This window comes from Ciconia boyciana, chromosome 13 (assembly GCF_034638445.1).
Source record: "Ciconia boyciana chromosome 13, ASM3463844v1, whole genome shotgun sequence".
NCBI classification, from domain to species: Eukaryota; Metazoa; Chordata; class Aves; order Ciconiiformes; family Ciconiidae; genus Ciconia; species Ciconia boyciana.
This window is the reverse complement of record NC_132946.1, coordinates 4,793,205-4,806,188: the sequence shown is the minus strand read 5'-3', so window position 1 is coordinate 4,806,188 and position 12,984 is coordinate 4,793,205. Positions and strand designations below refer to the sequence as shown.

General features: G+C 43.6%; 1 protein-coding gene across 1 annotated transcript in view; it reads left to right on the top strand.

Annotated features, from left to right (window-relative positions):
- Positions 1-12,984, top strand: part of FOXK1 (forkhead box K1) — a 57,687-nt gene that overhangs the window by 31,167 nt on the left and 13,536 nt on the right. The window contains exons 3-7 of the mRNA XM_072877760.1: positions 6,185-6,341; positions 7,629-7,775; positions 9,546-9,739; positions 10,893-11,059; positions 11,788-12,069. Coding sequence (XP_072733861.1) covers positions 6,185-6,341; positions 7,629-7,775; positions 9,546-9,739; positions 10,893-11,059; positions 11,788-12,069 — 947 coding nt within the window. The remainder of the gene's footprint in view (positions 1-6,184; positions 6,342-7,628; positions 7,776-9,545; positions 9,740-10,892; positions 11,060-11,787; positions 12,070-12,984) is intronic.

Sequence of the window (12,984 nt, the reverse complement as noted above, 5' to 3'; positions counted from 1 at the left end):
AGGTTTTTTGCAGGCTCTTTTGTCTCAGTTATCCATTACTTCCTGCATTTGGGCAGAATATACAGCTCAGGGAACTCCCACAATTGGACAGACTGGTGATTATTTTTAATCACCCTTGTCTCCAAACCACAAGCCAACTAGTGTGATGCATATACATCACATAAGAAAAGCAACAATCTATACTGGGCTTGGGAGTTCCTACACATGTTTATTTCAGATAATGGACCATGTGCTAGAGGAGACGGGCCAAGCCATGTGCTGGAGGAAAGGTTGCAGATGTCACCAGCTACATGAGCACTTCCTCTTCCCCTGCTCAGTCTAAAGTGTTCACTGAATCCACGGTCAGAGTGAGCTCACTTCCTTTTGAAGAGGGGAACTGCTGGAGCACAGACAAGTAATAAGAACTTCAACTTTTGCGGATAGCTAACTTTCTCCCACTGTGGCTTGTTCGACAGCTTTGTTTTTCTTCAGTGTTAAGCAGGCAGGGTAGCTCTCAGATTTCTCCTTTCACATCAAAATCCAGCTTGGTTTGGCAGTCTCACCACTTGTGATTTGTTTCCGAAACATGCAACGTGCAAGGACTTGCCTTTCTTTGAGTTATGATTTTGGGGCTAGGCCGGGGAAGAAGAGGGCGGCAGAGGATTCTCACCCATTATTGCTGATTGGTGTATTGTGGAAATGCTCGTTTCACAAGCCGAAGTGCTGTACTTTGACCTGATTCTTGCTTATTGCACATAAAAAGCGTCCCTGTATCTTTTGGTGCTCCTTTTTGCAGGCTCATGAAATGGAATATAGGGGTAGCCTGAGGCTTGTGGCATTTCTGTAACCATAGTCCTTGTGTGCAGGGCAGCACACCTCCAATTTACATTTGAGGAGGAGACTGGGGAAGATCTTAAGAAAGAGGGATTCTCCCTTTGTACTCAATAGGGGCTTAAAATTGCCTATTCAGACAGGAATCTGCATATTGGCAGTGTTGCCAAGGTTGTAACTCTTATCACTGCTGTCTCTCTTGTACCTGCTTCACAAGTGTGCACTTAAGCATTTTTCAAAGGCGCTGCCCATGTGCATACCATATCCTAAACCACAAAGTTGAAAAGATAGATTTTTTCCTCTTTAGCAATGCAGATTCCAAGTCAGGTGAACAATTTTATGTGGGATCCCAGGTAATCTTTCTTCTTTGTCATAGAGAGGATAGGTGCTTTATCTGCGTACCTGGCTTAAATTAAGCCTCTATGGCTTGATCCCTACAGATACCTTTCCTGCAGAAAAGAATGAAATTAATAGCACAACTTTCCTGCATTCACGTACTGCCTCTCCTTCTGGGGAAATTGACACTGGAGTTTGGGAGTGTTTCTGTTCCCAGCTTGTTCATAGACTTTTAATATGACTATAAATATATCATTTAACCACTTGCTGCTTCATTTTTTATCCACACACCCCCCCACACACACCCCCCCCCCAAGTCTGTAAAATGTGGCTAGTGTTGAGAGAGTCTGGAGACTTTTACATAAGAATCTCTCTCTATGTGCTCAGGCAACAGATCTCTATAGCCCTGTATTCTGCCTCAGATGGGTATCCTTGGGGTAATATAAGAACACAGAAAATACACGGTAATGCTCACTTACATGCAGTCTGCCTCCACCATTTTCTTGGATCAGGGGCTGCCTCGGAGCAGGGACTTCCTGACCATCTGTCTAATAAATCCCCTGATGCATTCCCTGTCTTCCTCCTTTCCCCAAGAACTTGTATAATGGCATAAACTGTTAGCATCAGCCCTGTCTTAACAGCATGTCGTTCCACAGTGTAACTACAAACATGGAAGCACTTTCTCTTGTTCTGGACATGCTGCTTGGTTTCATTTTGTGTTCACCATCTCTTCTATTGGAAGAGGCCAGGAGCTGAACAGCTTCTCTTGCCTTTGTTTTTATAGACTCTGTCACCTTGCACCTCAGCTTCTGTCTTAAACTGTTTCCTGTGTGGAATCCATTCCATGTCTCTAATCATCCTAGTTATCCCTGTCAGTACCTTCTCTGGATCTGCTATATCCTTCTCTTTTTTGAAATGAGAAGAGACAAGTAACACACAGCGTTCTGGGTGTGGACACACTATGCACACAGTGGTACATCCTTGTTTTGCACTCTGATTCTTTAGTTAAAGCAAACTGACTTTGGATATTCCAGTAAGTTGTATGTATTCTCCAATAGCTGGCATTTAGAGATTTAATTGTTGCTAGAAAGTGCTGTGAACTTAAGAGGCTAGATTCTTGTTGGCAGGAGTTGAAAGTGAATCGTGATGCTACAAGACCTGTTATGTTCTCAATAGCCAGAAGTTAAGTTCTGTGTTTAAAAGGCATTCTGCCGGTTACACAGGCGATTGTATTGCAGACACTGGGATCAGCCCTCATCTTTCTGGACTTCCAGCTGAAGAAGGTTAAGTATTAAATGGAAACCATGCTGCAAAGGACCGAGGTGATTCAGCACATGGTTGTAGTCTGATTCTAAAGCTGAGTCTCAGCATGGCATTTGGGGAACTGCGGCTCAATGGCTGCTTGCAGTCAGTGTTTCAAGTTGAGATGCTGAATCCTCGGATATCAAAGATCTCTGGGACTTGGGGCATTAACCATGGTGCCACGGGATTAAGACTGTGGGTAACTGCAGCTGGCTTGCTTACGTGCTCTGTGTGTCTTCAATGGTATAAAACACTTGCTTCCTCTCCAAAATGCCCTCTTCTGTAACAGACACAAGCTTAACCCAAATTAGCTTGGATTGCTTGTAAGCTAAGATTGCCTGCATGGACGGTAGGCATGGATCACAGCAGTAAGTTAGGATGTCTGAGAGCTGGGTGAAATTGCAAACCTAGCTGTGCTTTTCTCAGTAAAAGGTTATAGTATCAAAATGGATCAAGTTATTGCCAAGTATTGATGCAATATTAATATCCACCAAATCATAATCACTGTCCCCATGCTTTATTGTTGTTTTTATAGCACAAACAGGTGTTTGTAGGGAAAAAGCTTTTTGTTCCGTAATATTTTTAAAGGGGGCGTGAGTGCACGCAAGCGTCCCCGGCCAGCCCCAGCTCTGGGTGGTGAGGAGAATTCCAGGAACTCCAGGAAACTGATGTCACTGCATTGTGTTTGCTTGTTTTCTTTTGACTGCACTAATGTTTAATTTTAACTTTAACCCTCAGAGGGGTATTTTTAGTAAAACTGTTTCTTCACTCCTTCTGTCCCATGTTGGCGGGGGGGGGGGGGGGGGCAGGTTATGCCTCCTTGTTTTTTCCAGTAGTCAGCTCTTTCTCCCTTCCCTCTGAAGAGCACTCTGATTGACTGAGAACTTGAACACTTAGCAGCATGTGTTACCCTGTCTCTTTGCCTGGAGTGGCTAAAAATTCCTGTCTGTTCTGTACCTGTCTCTTGATTTGATCATTGATCCAGGCTGAGAGGAGGCAGGTCTATCTGGGCAGAAGTGTTCCATTCTGGTAAAAGAATAATACCCCTTCCAAAATATTCAGCTACTGCTGTGGCTGTCCCACAGGACAGCTGCTTCTTTAGGGGACTATCAGGTTCTTCAGTGACTACCTACTGGGAGAGACTGGCTTTTCTAAAAGTTAACAACACTTTAGGTTGGAGAGGCTTTGTCAGCACTCAAGAGAATCACAGCCCTGGAGCGTAAGGGTTTCTTCCTTTGTTTTTTAAAAAATAGCAAGAGATTGTACTTACAACTCATTGTCAGCCTCAGAAGCTAAAATTTGAACAGCAAAATCTGGGCTGCTTGCTCTGCTGATCTTGAAGAATCGAATCCGTTCTTGTCTGAATTGCATGGGACAATCCTTGAAGCCATACTAGTTTTATTTATTAAAAAAAAAAAAGCAAAGGAATACAGTTCTGTGCAGAGCATGAATTTACTTGAACTTTTCTCTTTTCCACATCCTTGACCTGAGTTTTGGCTGCTGTCTCTGTGGTTTGCTGTTCATGTATTTCTGCAGACAAAGAACAAAATCAGAAAACTCTGTTTCATCCTATTGCACTCCTAGTCTGTGTGTTACAATAATTGCTCGGGTGCCAAACACAAAGATTAAAAAGAATTGCTGTGCTTTCAGTTTGTCATTGTTTCATGTATGAAAATTACTTTCATTTGTAATTATCTACACATTATAAGAAGTGTGTATGTGGAGAAGCTATTGAAAAACTACAGCGGAATAATTAAATTCACACCAGCTCCCCATGTGAATACTAAGACATCAAGAGTGTCTTCTGTCGTTTAGCGATACCCACTTCCAAAGTGGGCTCAAAGCGAACTTTGATTCATTTTCCTGCACAAACAGGTCTCTGCTTTTTGAAAGACTAGGTAGGAAATGCCTTTATCTCTGGCAAAGGGAGATTTATATGTATGGGCTCGTCAACATTATATACCTTGCACCTGCTGAAAGTTTCACCTCCTGCTGCACTTCTGAACAGCATCACCCATTAATGCCAAGGACTATCAGTGGGCGCTGAAAGGGTTACCAGGTGCTGTGCAACACTGTGTGGCTAGTATATGGGAGATGGGTGAACTTGGGTTTCCTATTGCAAGAGTTTGTTGTGGCTGAATATTTCTGTTGCCTTTTCCCTCTCCCCCGGCCCCCCATCCTGTAATTCACTTTTAAAAGAAACCAGTCTTGCTTGTGCTGAGCTCAGCACTGCAGCCATTTGCAAAGACGCCACAAGGAGAAGCAGCACTTCTCAATTTACAGGCTGGACTGCGGTAGGAAATGGTCATTCCTTACACTGTCAGATTGCTTGTGCATCAAAGGTATTGCCCACTGAGCAAACAAGGGTTGTCTCACTGTTTCCTCTCCGTCCGCATGTGTACGTGTGTGTGTGTGTGTGAAGCTATTTAGACAGTCCCCTTTTTGAGGAAGGGACCGTGTTCTGTGTTTTTTTCGTGCAGCATTTAGCACAGTGCTGTGATAAGTGTCAGTTACTGCATTTGTTTGTGTCAGGGTTAGCACTGTTATTGGGCATTTGACTGATAAGAGGATTGTTTATGCTGGTTTTACTGAATTCTAGTTCCCAGTTGTGGGCTTCAGTTTGCATCTTTTCATACAATTTGAACTGCTTGTTTTGCGATGTATATCTTCTGTGTCTTGTTTTGCTTTCTTGCTCACTGTTTCTCTGCTCTTATGTAGAAGACCTGTGGAATCCTGGGACTTGGCTATGTGTCATGATGCTCTGGCATTGCACCCTTCAATGCCGGATGGCGCAGAACGGAGGAGAGACAGAAAAAGGGAACTTCAGATTCCCAGACTCATCCCTCTCCTTCCGTCCTTCCAACCCTGCAAATCAAGGATGTGTGATCCCTAGACAAGCCTTTCTGATTAGTTCTCACTTGTAGCGTTCACTTCTGTGTGCCTGAGTGGTGCTGCAAATTATAGCCACCTTTTATTTGTTTGTAGCTTTTTATCAACTTTAGCATGGCTTTCCTGCTCAGTAGTTGTTCCTGTAATGCCATCTTGTGGTGGCCCTGGGACTCTAAATGTGTCTCTTCCCCATGCTAGCCAAAGCTGATGGGTGAGAGACCGTCTGTGGTGTATACTAGTGATTGCAGCTCCCTTTTGTTAGCTGCATTTGTGTGCTGGTGAGTCAAGGAAGTACCTGTCTCTAGCTGTGTGGCACTGATCAGGGTATATGATCTTCTGAAGCTCGAGTGTTGTGTTAGACAAGGACCTTCATGGCAGATGCCTGCACTGGGTGCTTTAACTATGACACTGTACGAGAACATAGCCTGTATCTGTTAGAAGGATTGATTAAATATTACCTGTGTTATAAGGGGAGTGGTGTGTTGTTTGTTCACAAGTTATAATAGCAAGCTATTTATTTAATTAAGTATTCATCCCTGATATGGTGTGGTTGTTTTAAGTGCTTCTCTAAACACAGAGGGTTGTTTAATACTTTGAGACTCTGCTGTCTTGTGATTGTAGAAAGCGGGGCGGGGGGGTGTCAGGATTTTGTAGAAATTTGAATTTTATCTCTGTCTCTTTTTTCTCAATGTCTGGGCTTTGGATAAGCCACAGGGGCAAAAATAAGTCCAGCGCATATCTGCTTCTCAGTGACCTGGGAGCTTTACTGTACCTTAGAGAGTAAGAACTATGTGTCTTGTTAATAAATGAAGTAACAAATAACTGTATTTCCTTTTTGCCTCTCCAGTGTTCCCAACTCTTGCCCAGCCAGTCCACGTGGTGCTGGATCCTCAGGATATCGTTTTGTTCACAACATTACCTCGGATCTGCAGCTGGCAGCAGAGTATGCCGCAAAAGCAGCATCAGAACAGCAGGCAGATGCATCTGGCGGGGACAGCCCAAAGGTTCAGAGAAAAACATTACTTACTCAGCAGTGCTCATTGGGAGGCTTATTAAGACCTGGCAGTTTATTGACAGTGCTGGATATAGTTAAAAGGGGTCTAAGAATACCCTGGCCATAAGGGTGCTATATACAGTATCCTCCAGGGTTTTGAGACCATGCCTTGAAACCAGGATCTTATTAGTGGTAGATGATGAATCTGCTTGCTTAGCTGCCCAAAATGTGTTCAAGTCATTCCCTAAAATAGTTAAGCAAGAAGAATTTTTTTTTTGCTTGCTTGATAAATGAAGAGCCCATAAAGAAGAGGTACATTAAAATTCAGAGTCTTGTTTTCTCCTTTTAATTAATGGTATTTTGCAAAACACAGTTGGAGAAAGGGGAAGCAGGGGAAGAAACCAGATCCTTGCCATGAGAAATCTGTAGTCTGACTTTAAAACAAACATGAAGGCCTGTCAAGCAAGTGTTAAATGAGGAGAGTAGCAAGTGGAATTTAGATTAAAAAATAACTTAGTTATAATGATAAAATGTAATTTTGGTGAGCTGATCTTCAGATCAAAGTTAAAGGTCTAGATCCAAAACCACCTGATTTGGGATTGGGTGGAGGAGCACAATACTAGATGGCTTTTTTTGTAGATTGAATTCTCCCTTGAGACAAGAAGGGCTGTTCTTGATGGAGTAATATGAAGAGCTGGGAATATGAGATCTGGCAAACAAATTAAAGTTCCTAGAATGAAACAAATCCTGCTGGAGAGGGGAAGGGACAGGATCAAGTTTTATATTGGGCTTGTTGCTGGGAGGAGAGCTGATAACATATTTGCATGAAACCTTTCTAACAAAGTGTAGTTGTAGCTGGGCAGAATTGAAGGCTTTAGTTTCATGAACACTGAAAGCAGTGACTGTACCCTACACCCTCTAACTCTTTGCTTCCAACTGCTTGTCCTGATCCCATTCCTTGTGCTGGTGTAAGCGTGTGTGGTAAATTCAGTGGGGAATGGAATCACACAAAAAAGCTAACTTTAATTTGTGTTTGTGGGGAAAGGGAAGGAGATACTTTAATCTGGCTCAGTCCTGTAGTCCTGTTTGCACACAAACGCTTGTGCGAAATTGGAAAGTGGCCGTATAAAACAGGAGTGAAAGGGAAGAGGGTGATGCTGCTCTTAGTTGCCCCAATGCTCTCTTAGCGTATGTGAAAACTACAGCCCAACATGCTTTTTTAGTTTGGGTTGTTGGTACACTCTAGTGTGGGAATTCTTTGTTAGTGACTAAATTTCTGTTTGTTTTTTTTCCTCAGGATGAGTCCAAGCCACCCTATTCTTATGCTCAGCTAATTGTGCAGGCTATATCTTCAGCACAGGACAGGCAATTAACACTAAGTGGGATCTATGCCCACATTACCAAGCATTATCCGTATTACAGGACTGCTGACAAAGGCTGGCAGGTGAGTTCTTGACACTGACAGGCTTTTAAACTACTTTGACAGGGCTTATCTGCTTTGAAATGCATTTATTAAAGATTTGGGGCACTGGGAATAGAGCTGCTTTGACTATTCCCAGAGTGAATTTGTTTAACGTAAGCTAACTAGTTTGTGGGTGATTAGGGGTTTTTTTTAAATACTTTCTAGGGCAATGTAGTGTGTTACCATTGGGCTCTCTGGTTTCTGAAACCCTTTTAATATGGTAGTCATGTGTCTTTCACTTTTGTTTTTTATTCTTCTGCATCCTTGCTATCAGTCACTCCTCTACCTAGATACTTGCCTGAATCTTGCTTAATCCTTCACCTTGTCTTTGTTTGGCATGATCTGTCCAAGCAGATGATGTCCAGCCTAAAACTGAGCTCCCAGTTTTTAATCATAGTATCTTAAATCATGACAGATGTTTTGTTTTCACAGTGTATCAATTGCATTGCCTAAGTCACAGTTTGCAAGTTTTGAATCTCAGAATGGGAACTTGGGGAGCTTCGAGTCTGTGCCTTCCTTGTGGTATTAAAGGAAATCTGACCAGCTTCATAGGAGAGTTTGGATGTAGTTAACGCATGCTAAATCAAGCTTAAACGTTCACTTGAGGGCTGCTTTCAAAGTTCCAGAAACCTCAGCTCCACCTGCTTTTCAGACTTTTTCTTGGCATCGCACCTCTGAAATGGGTGTTGTCGTTTGAATATAATACGCTATGCAGCTGGAAAGATTCTTGCAGCTGCTGATTTCATTGTGTTCAACTGGCAGGATCAGTACTGCTTGGTGCACTTTGAGTACAGTTGGAATAAATACATTTCTGCCTCCCTGGCATTTCCCTGCAGTTCTAATTAATTGTGGAATTCACTTCCTGCCTTAACCTGCTCAGCAGAGTTGTGCTTTGTGAACCAGTTGCTGCATCCTGCTTCAAAGAGAGCTGCATTTCAGTGGAGGCTGAAGCTGCCTTTTCCCCGCCTCTACCAGTGGCATTGTAAGGCTTCACTTGTGAAGAGCTCGTCTAAAACTGCTACAAAAGCTCTTGTTTTGTTTTGAAAGTGGAAGAGGAATGAGCTTGTGCACACCTGGGCTTACTGAGGCTTTCCCCTAGCCCAAAAGACAGCACTACACCCAGTCAGAGTTGGTTTTTTGCAATGAAAAGGATAAATAGTCTATTGAACATTTGGAGAGCCGTACAGTGCTAGACTCATGCCATATAGATAATGGATTCTTCTCAGACGCAGCTGTCTGAGGGCATGTTGGCTGGCTTGCATTATGATTACCATGAGATGCAGTGTCCTTTAGGGCATGTTTGGGCACCTCAGTGATCATTTGGCAGGTAAGCAGTTAGCACAGGCTCAGGCAATTTTTTCCGCTTGCCTAGAATAAAGCCTGTCTTTTGAGAGACTTCTGATGTGGTTTACAGTGATTTCCCCCCTGTCTCAGCAAAAGCTCTGCCTTCATTGCTTTCCACAGAAAAGTCACTGCACTGCCTGGCTCCAGATGTATTTAAGTGACGGTGTAGTACCAAGCAAACCCATCTTTCAGCATGGTTAGTAGAAACTCTGACGCTTTTCCCCAGGTTTTCTCTTGCAGTTCTCCTGTGACTTTGGAGCTGTGTGAGTTGAGTGACTTGCTTCTGTCTTCAACACTGATTCTGGCGGTGTGGATTTTATTTTTCCAAGCTGTGTGGCAAAACCCATTCATCTTTGCTATATGCTTCCTCATGGCAAAATAATCATCTCATTCCTCTGCTTCCTCTAGAATTCCATTCGGCACAACCTCTCCTTGAACCGTTACTTTATTAAAGTCCCACGCTCCCAGGAGGAGCCTGGAAAGGGCTCCTTTTGGCGAATTGACCCTGCCTCTGAAGCCAAACTAGTAGAGCAAGCATTTAGAAAACGAAGGCAAAGAGGAGTGTCCTGCTTCCGAACACCTTTTGGGCCTCTCTCCTCCAGGTAACTTCAACTTCCTCTAATCTTTGTGCCAAACTCATTACAAAGAAAACAAACAAACTTCTCCTGAAGTACAGTGAGCAAACTTTAGTTGTGTTTATAGTTTGAGAGGTAGATAGTCCTGAGGCATAATCTGAAAATTGTTCTTAAGTGTTTACAAAAAAAATCCAGAACCAAACTACAAAATTGCATCAAATGACATATCTGTTTTGGCATCACTTCAAAGAAATTCAAAGCAGTTATCACCAGAGTAAGTGTTTTCAGATGCCAGTCTCATTTCAGGAAAGCTGTGTTTAGATGTGGATTAGATCATAGTGGGAATAACTTTTGTGGTATTTATAACAGTCTCCTGTAGGGAAGATCAGGTTGATCATGGCTGTCAGCAGTGAAGCAATGGAGGGGTGTTCTGTGTAGCCACTCCAGTCAGCGGTGTAACTGCACCAGAGGAACTGTGTGCAATGACAGCTTTCTCTGAGCCCTGTAGCTGTGAGGATGAGACTTGCAATTCAATGCTAGCTGGAGCAGTTCCATGTAACGTTGCTCCCACACCTTGTTTCCTTTCTGTCTGTTAAAATAGGGAGAAACAGGAGGAGAGGTTTTCAGCTGATCAGCTTCTCTATCTTGTTTGTCACTAAAGAAATGTTTAATTCCTCATGTGTTTGGTGGCCGCATGGGGACCAGAGGTGGGAACCACATGGTTGGGGAGGGAGGCAATGGGGAAAAGGAGCAGCTGATCTGTAAGCATATGCGGGGCCAGATGCTTGCATCTACATTGCATCTTTCTTCCTCTTCCTCTCCCCATCACTCTCAAACACTGACAAAGATCCTTTGAGAATGGCCTGAAACTGTAAAACCGATCTGAACATGAGGCACTTCCAGCTTCTCTGTCAGCAGTGGGTCTTAAAATGAAACGTTAAGCATACTCTGAAGGGTCCAGTTTCCATCAGCAAGGAAAAATATGACAATATTTGGTGCTAGAGCATTTGTGAGGTTACCGTGTACCTTTTCAACTCTTCCCAGCAAGACTATAGTGGGTAGTGTGGAAAAAAGGCTGTACTGCTAGAGAATCCTGTACTGGAGATAACTCTTGGTCTCTGCTGCTGTCTTCTGGTCAAAATGCATCTACACTTGCCAACACTACATTCTGGTGTTTCAGGAGTGCTCCTGCCTCCCCTACTCACCCTGGCCTGCTGTCCCCTCACTCTAGTGGACTACAGACTCCAGAGTGCCTGTCACGGGAGGGCTCACCCATTCCACATGATCACGACTTTGGGTCAAAGTTAGCCTCAGTTCCAGAGTATCGGTATTCACAGAGTGCACCTGGTGAGTAGCTCCTGTTTCACAGAGGGTGACTGTTCACTTGCATCAAGTGCCATGCTGAGGACACTGCAGGAATGCTGCTGCCAGTGTGTTACAGGAGGATCTAGGTCTCTCTTTCCACTTCATTGGTAGAGACTGATGATGCACATGCAACTTTTTTCTTATTAGACCATTTTTTCTTACTAGTCTTTGGATGAGGGGGCAGGAGATAAAGGAATATGTAGAAACACATGAGCTAACCTTGAACTAGGCGGCTTTAAAGAACTGACAACAGAGTAGCCATGGTAGTGCCTAGCTTGCTCACGCTAATTTACCAGTCTTCTGGATAAGATCAGCTTGGCTGTGCAGAGCTCTGTGGTGCTGTGGCCAGGGCCTTGGTAATTTGTTAAGCCCTGGTAAGTATCTGCTTGTTAGCTGTGCTGTAACTGGCCTGATGTATAGGGTGTTCCTGGCAAAGTTGGGAGGCAAAACTCATTAAGTAAAGCTTCTTTTTTTTTTTTGTGCTTATTGTGGTTTTTGTTCACAGAAATGTACTCAGGTGGCAGGTAAGGTTTTTGTAAGTTAGGAAAGAGAAGATTGAAGGTGGTGTTTTTGAAACCTTATTTTTTGTTCCCTATCCCTACTCCTGCCAATGCTGAAGGACTGAGTATTGCAGATTAGAAGTGCATAGGTGAAATGAGTGGAGGCCTTTTTGCCTCTCCTGTTAATGTACGCTTTTCTCTTCTGTTTAGGCTCTCCAGTCAGTGCCCAGCCAGTGATTATGGCTGTTCCTCCCCGACCATCTACTCTGGTGGCAAAACCAGTCGCATACATGCCAGCATCAATAGTGACATCTCAACAGCCTTCATGTCACGCAATTCACGTAGTTCAACAAGCTCCCACTGTTACAATGGTCCGAGTTGTGACCTCCTCTGCAAACTCTGCAAACGGATACATCCTTACAAATCAGGGCACAGCAGGAGGAGCTCATGAAGCTGCAGGAGCAGTGTTGGACTTAGCTGGTGACCACCGAGGTAGCTTTTCACCTCCCTTGCTACTCTGCTAATAAGTCTTGAGCATGCTTGGGGGGGTGGGTGGTCAAATGCTGTTTCACTCACTGGGTGCTTAGCCCTTAATAAAAGAGGTTTCTCCAGGTAAAACTTAAACCAAGTAAGAGCTCATCCATTTGATGTCTCCAGCAGTGAGCAGGACAACTGTGCTCCCTTGTCTCCTATGGGGAACAAATGTAACAGACTTTGGAGGCTGAAGAAACATGCAGTGCTTTAAATATTTATATTATCCCTAATATCAATACTATTGCTAGCTGACCTGTGCATTGGTCAGCTGGATGTGCCATGGAAATGTATGCTTTTTCTAGCTAAAAGAGGTGGTCTTGGAAAAGACTGAAACTCTCTGCTTCAGGGTGGCCTTGTAAATAAATGATTGAGTCCTTCTCTTCTGCAGGCCTGGGTTCCTAGAGGAAAGCATGTGCTTCTGGAAGTACAGGCAGTGCCCCATTAAAGCAATCTTCAAAAACCAGTTACAATAAAGACCTCTTTTTTTTCCTAAGCTGGAAATTCCAGCCTTAGGAGATTTAGCGAGTTAAACCTTCTCTTGCTGTGATCTAGATAACACTTTGTCTACTTGCCATTTCAGAAGGGCTTAGCGCTACATGATAGATGTGTGTTGTACCAGCAGCAAGGCTAGTTACTCTGATTGCTTTTATGTGGGCAGTGGGGCAATGGTTCTCCTCTAAGGGAAAGAAAAAAAATTACAAAGACCTTCCCCTACAGCAATAGCAGGACCACTGGCATTTTTAGTTCAGCACTGGTTATCCTGCTTGAGTTTCACTCACATTCTCTAGAAATTCCTGTCTGGATCCCATATATGTTCCTGAAGCGCTAACAGTTGCAGCTGCCTATCTGTCACCTGCTCCCTTCTTTCATTCA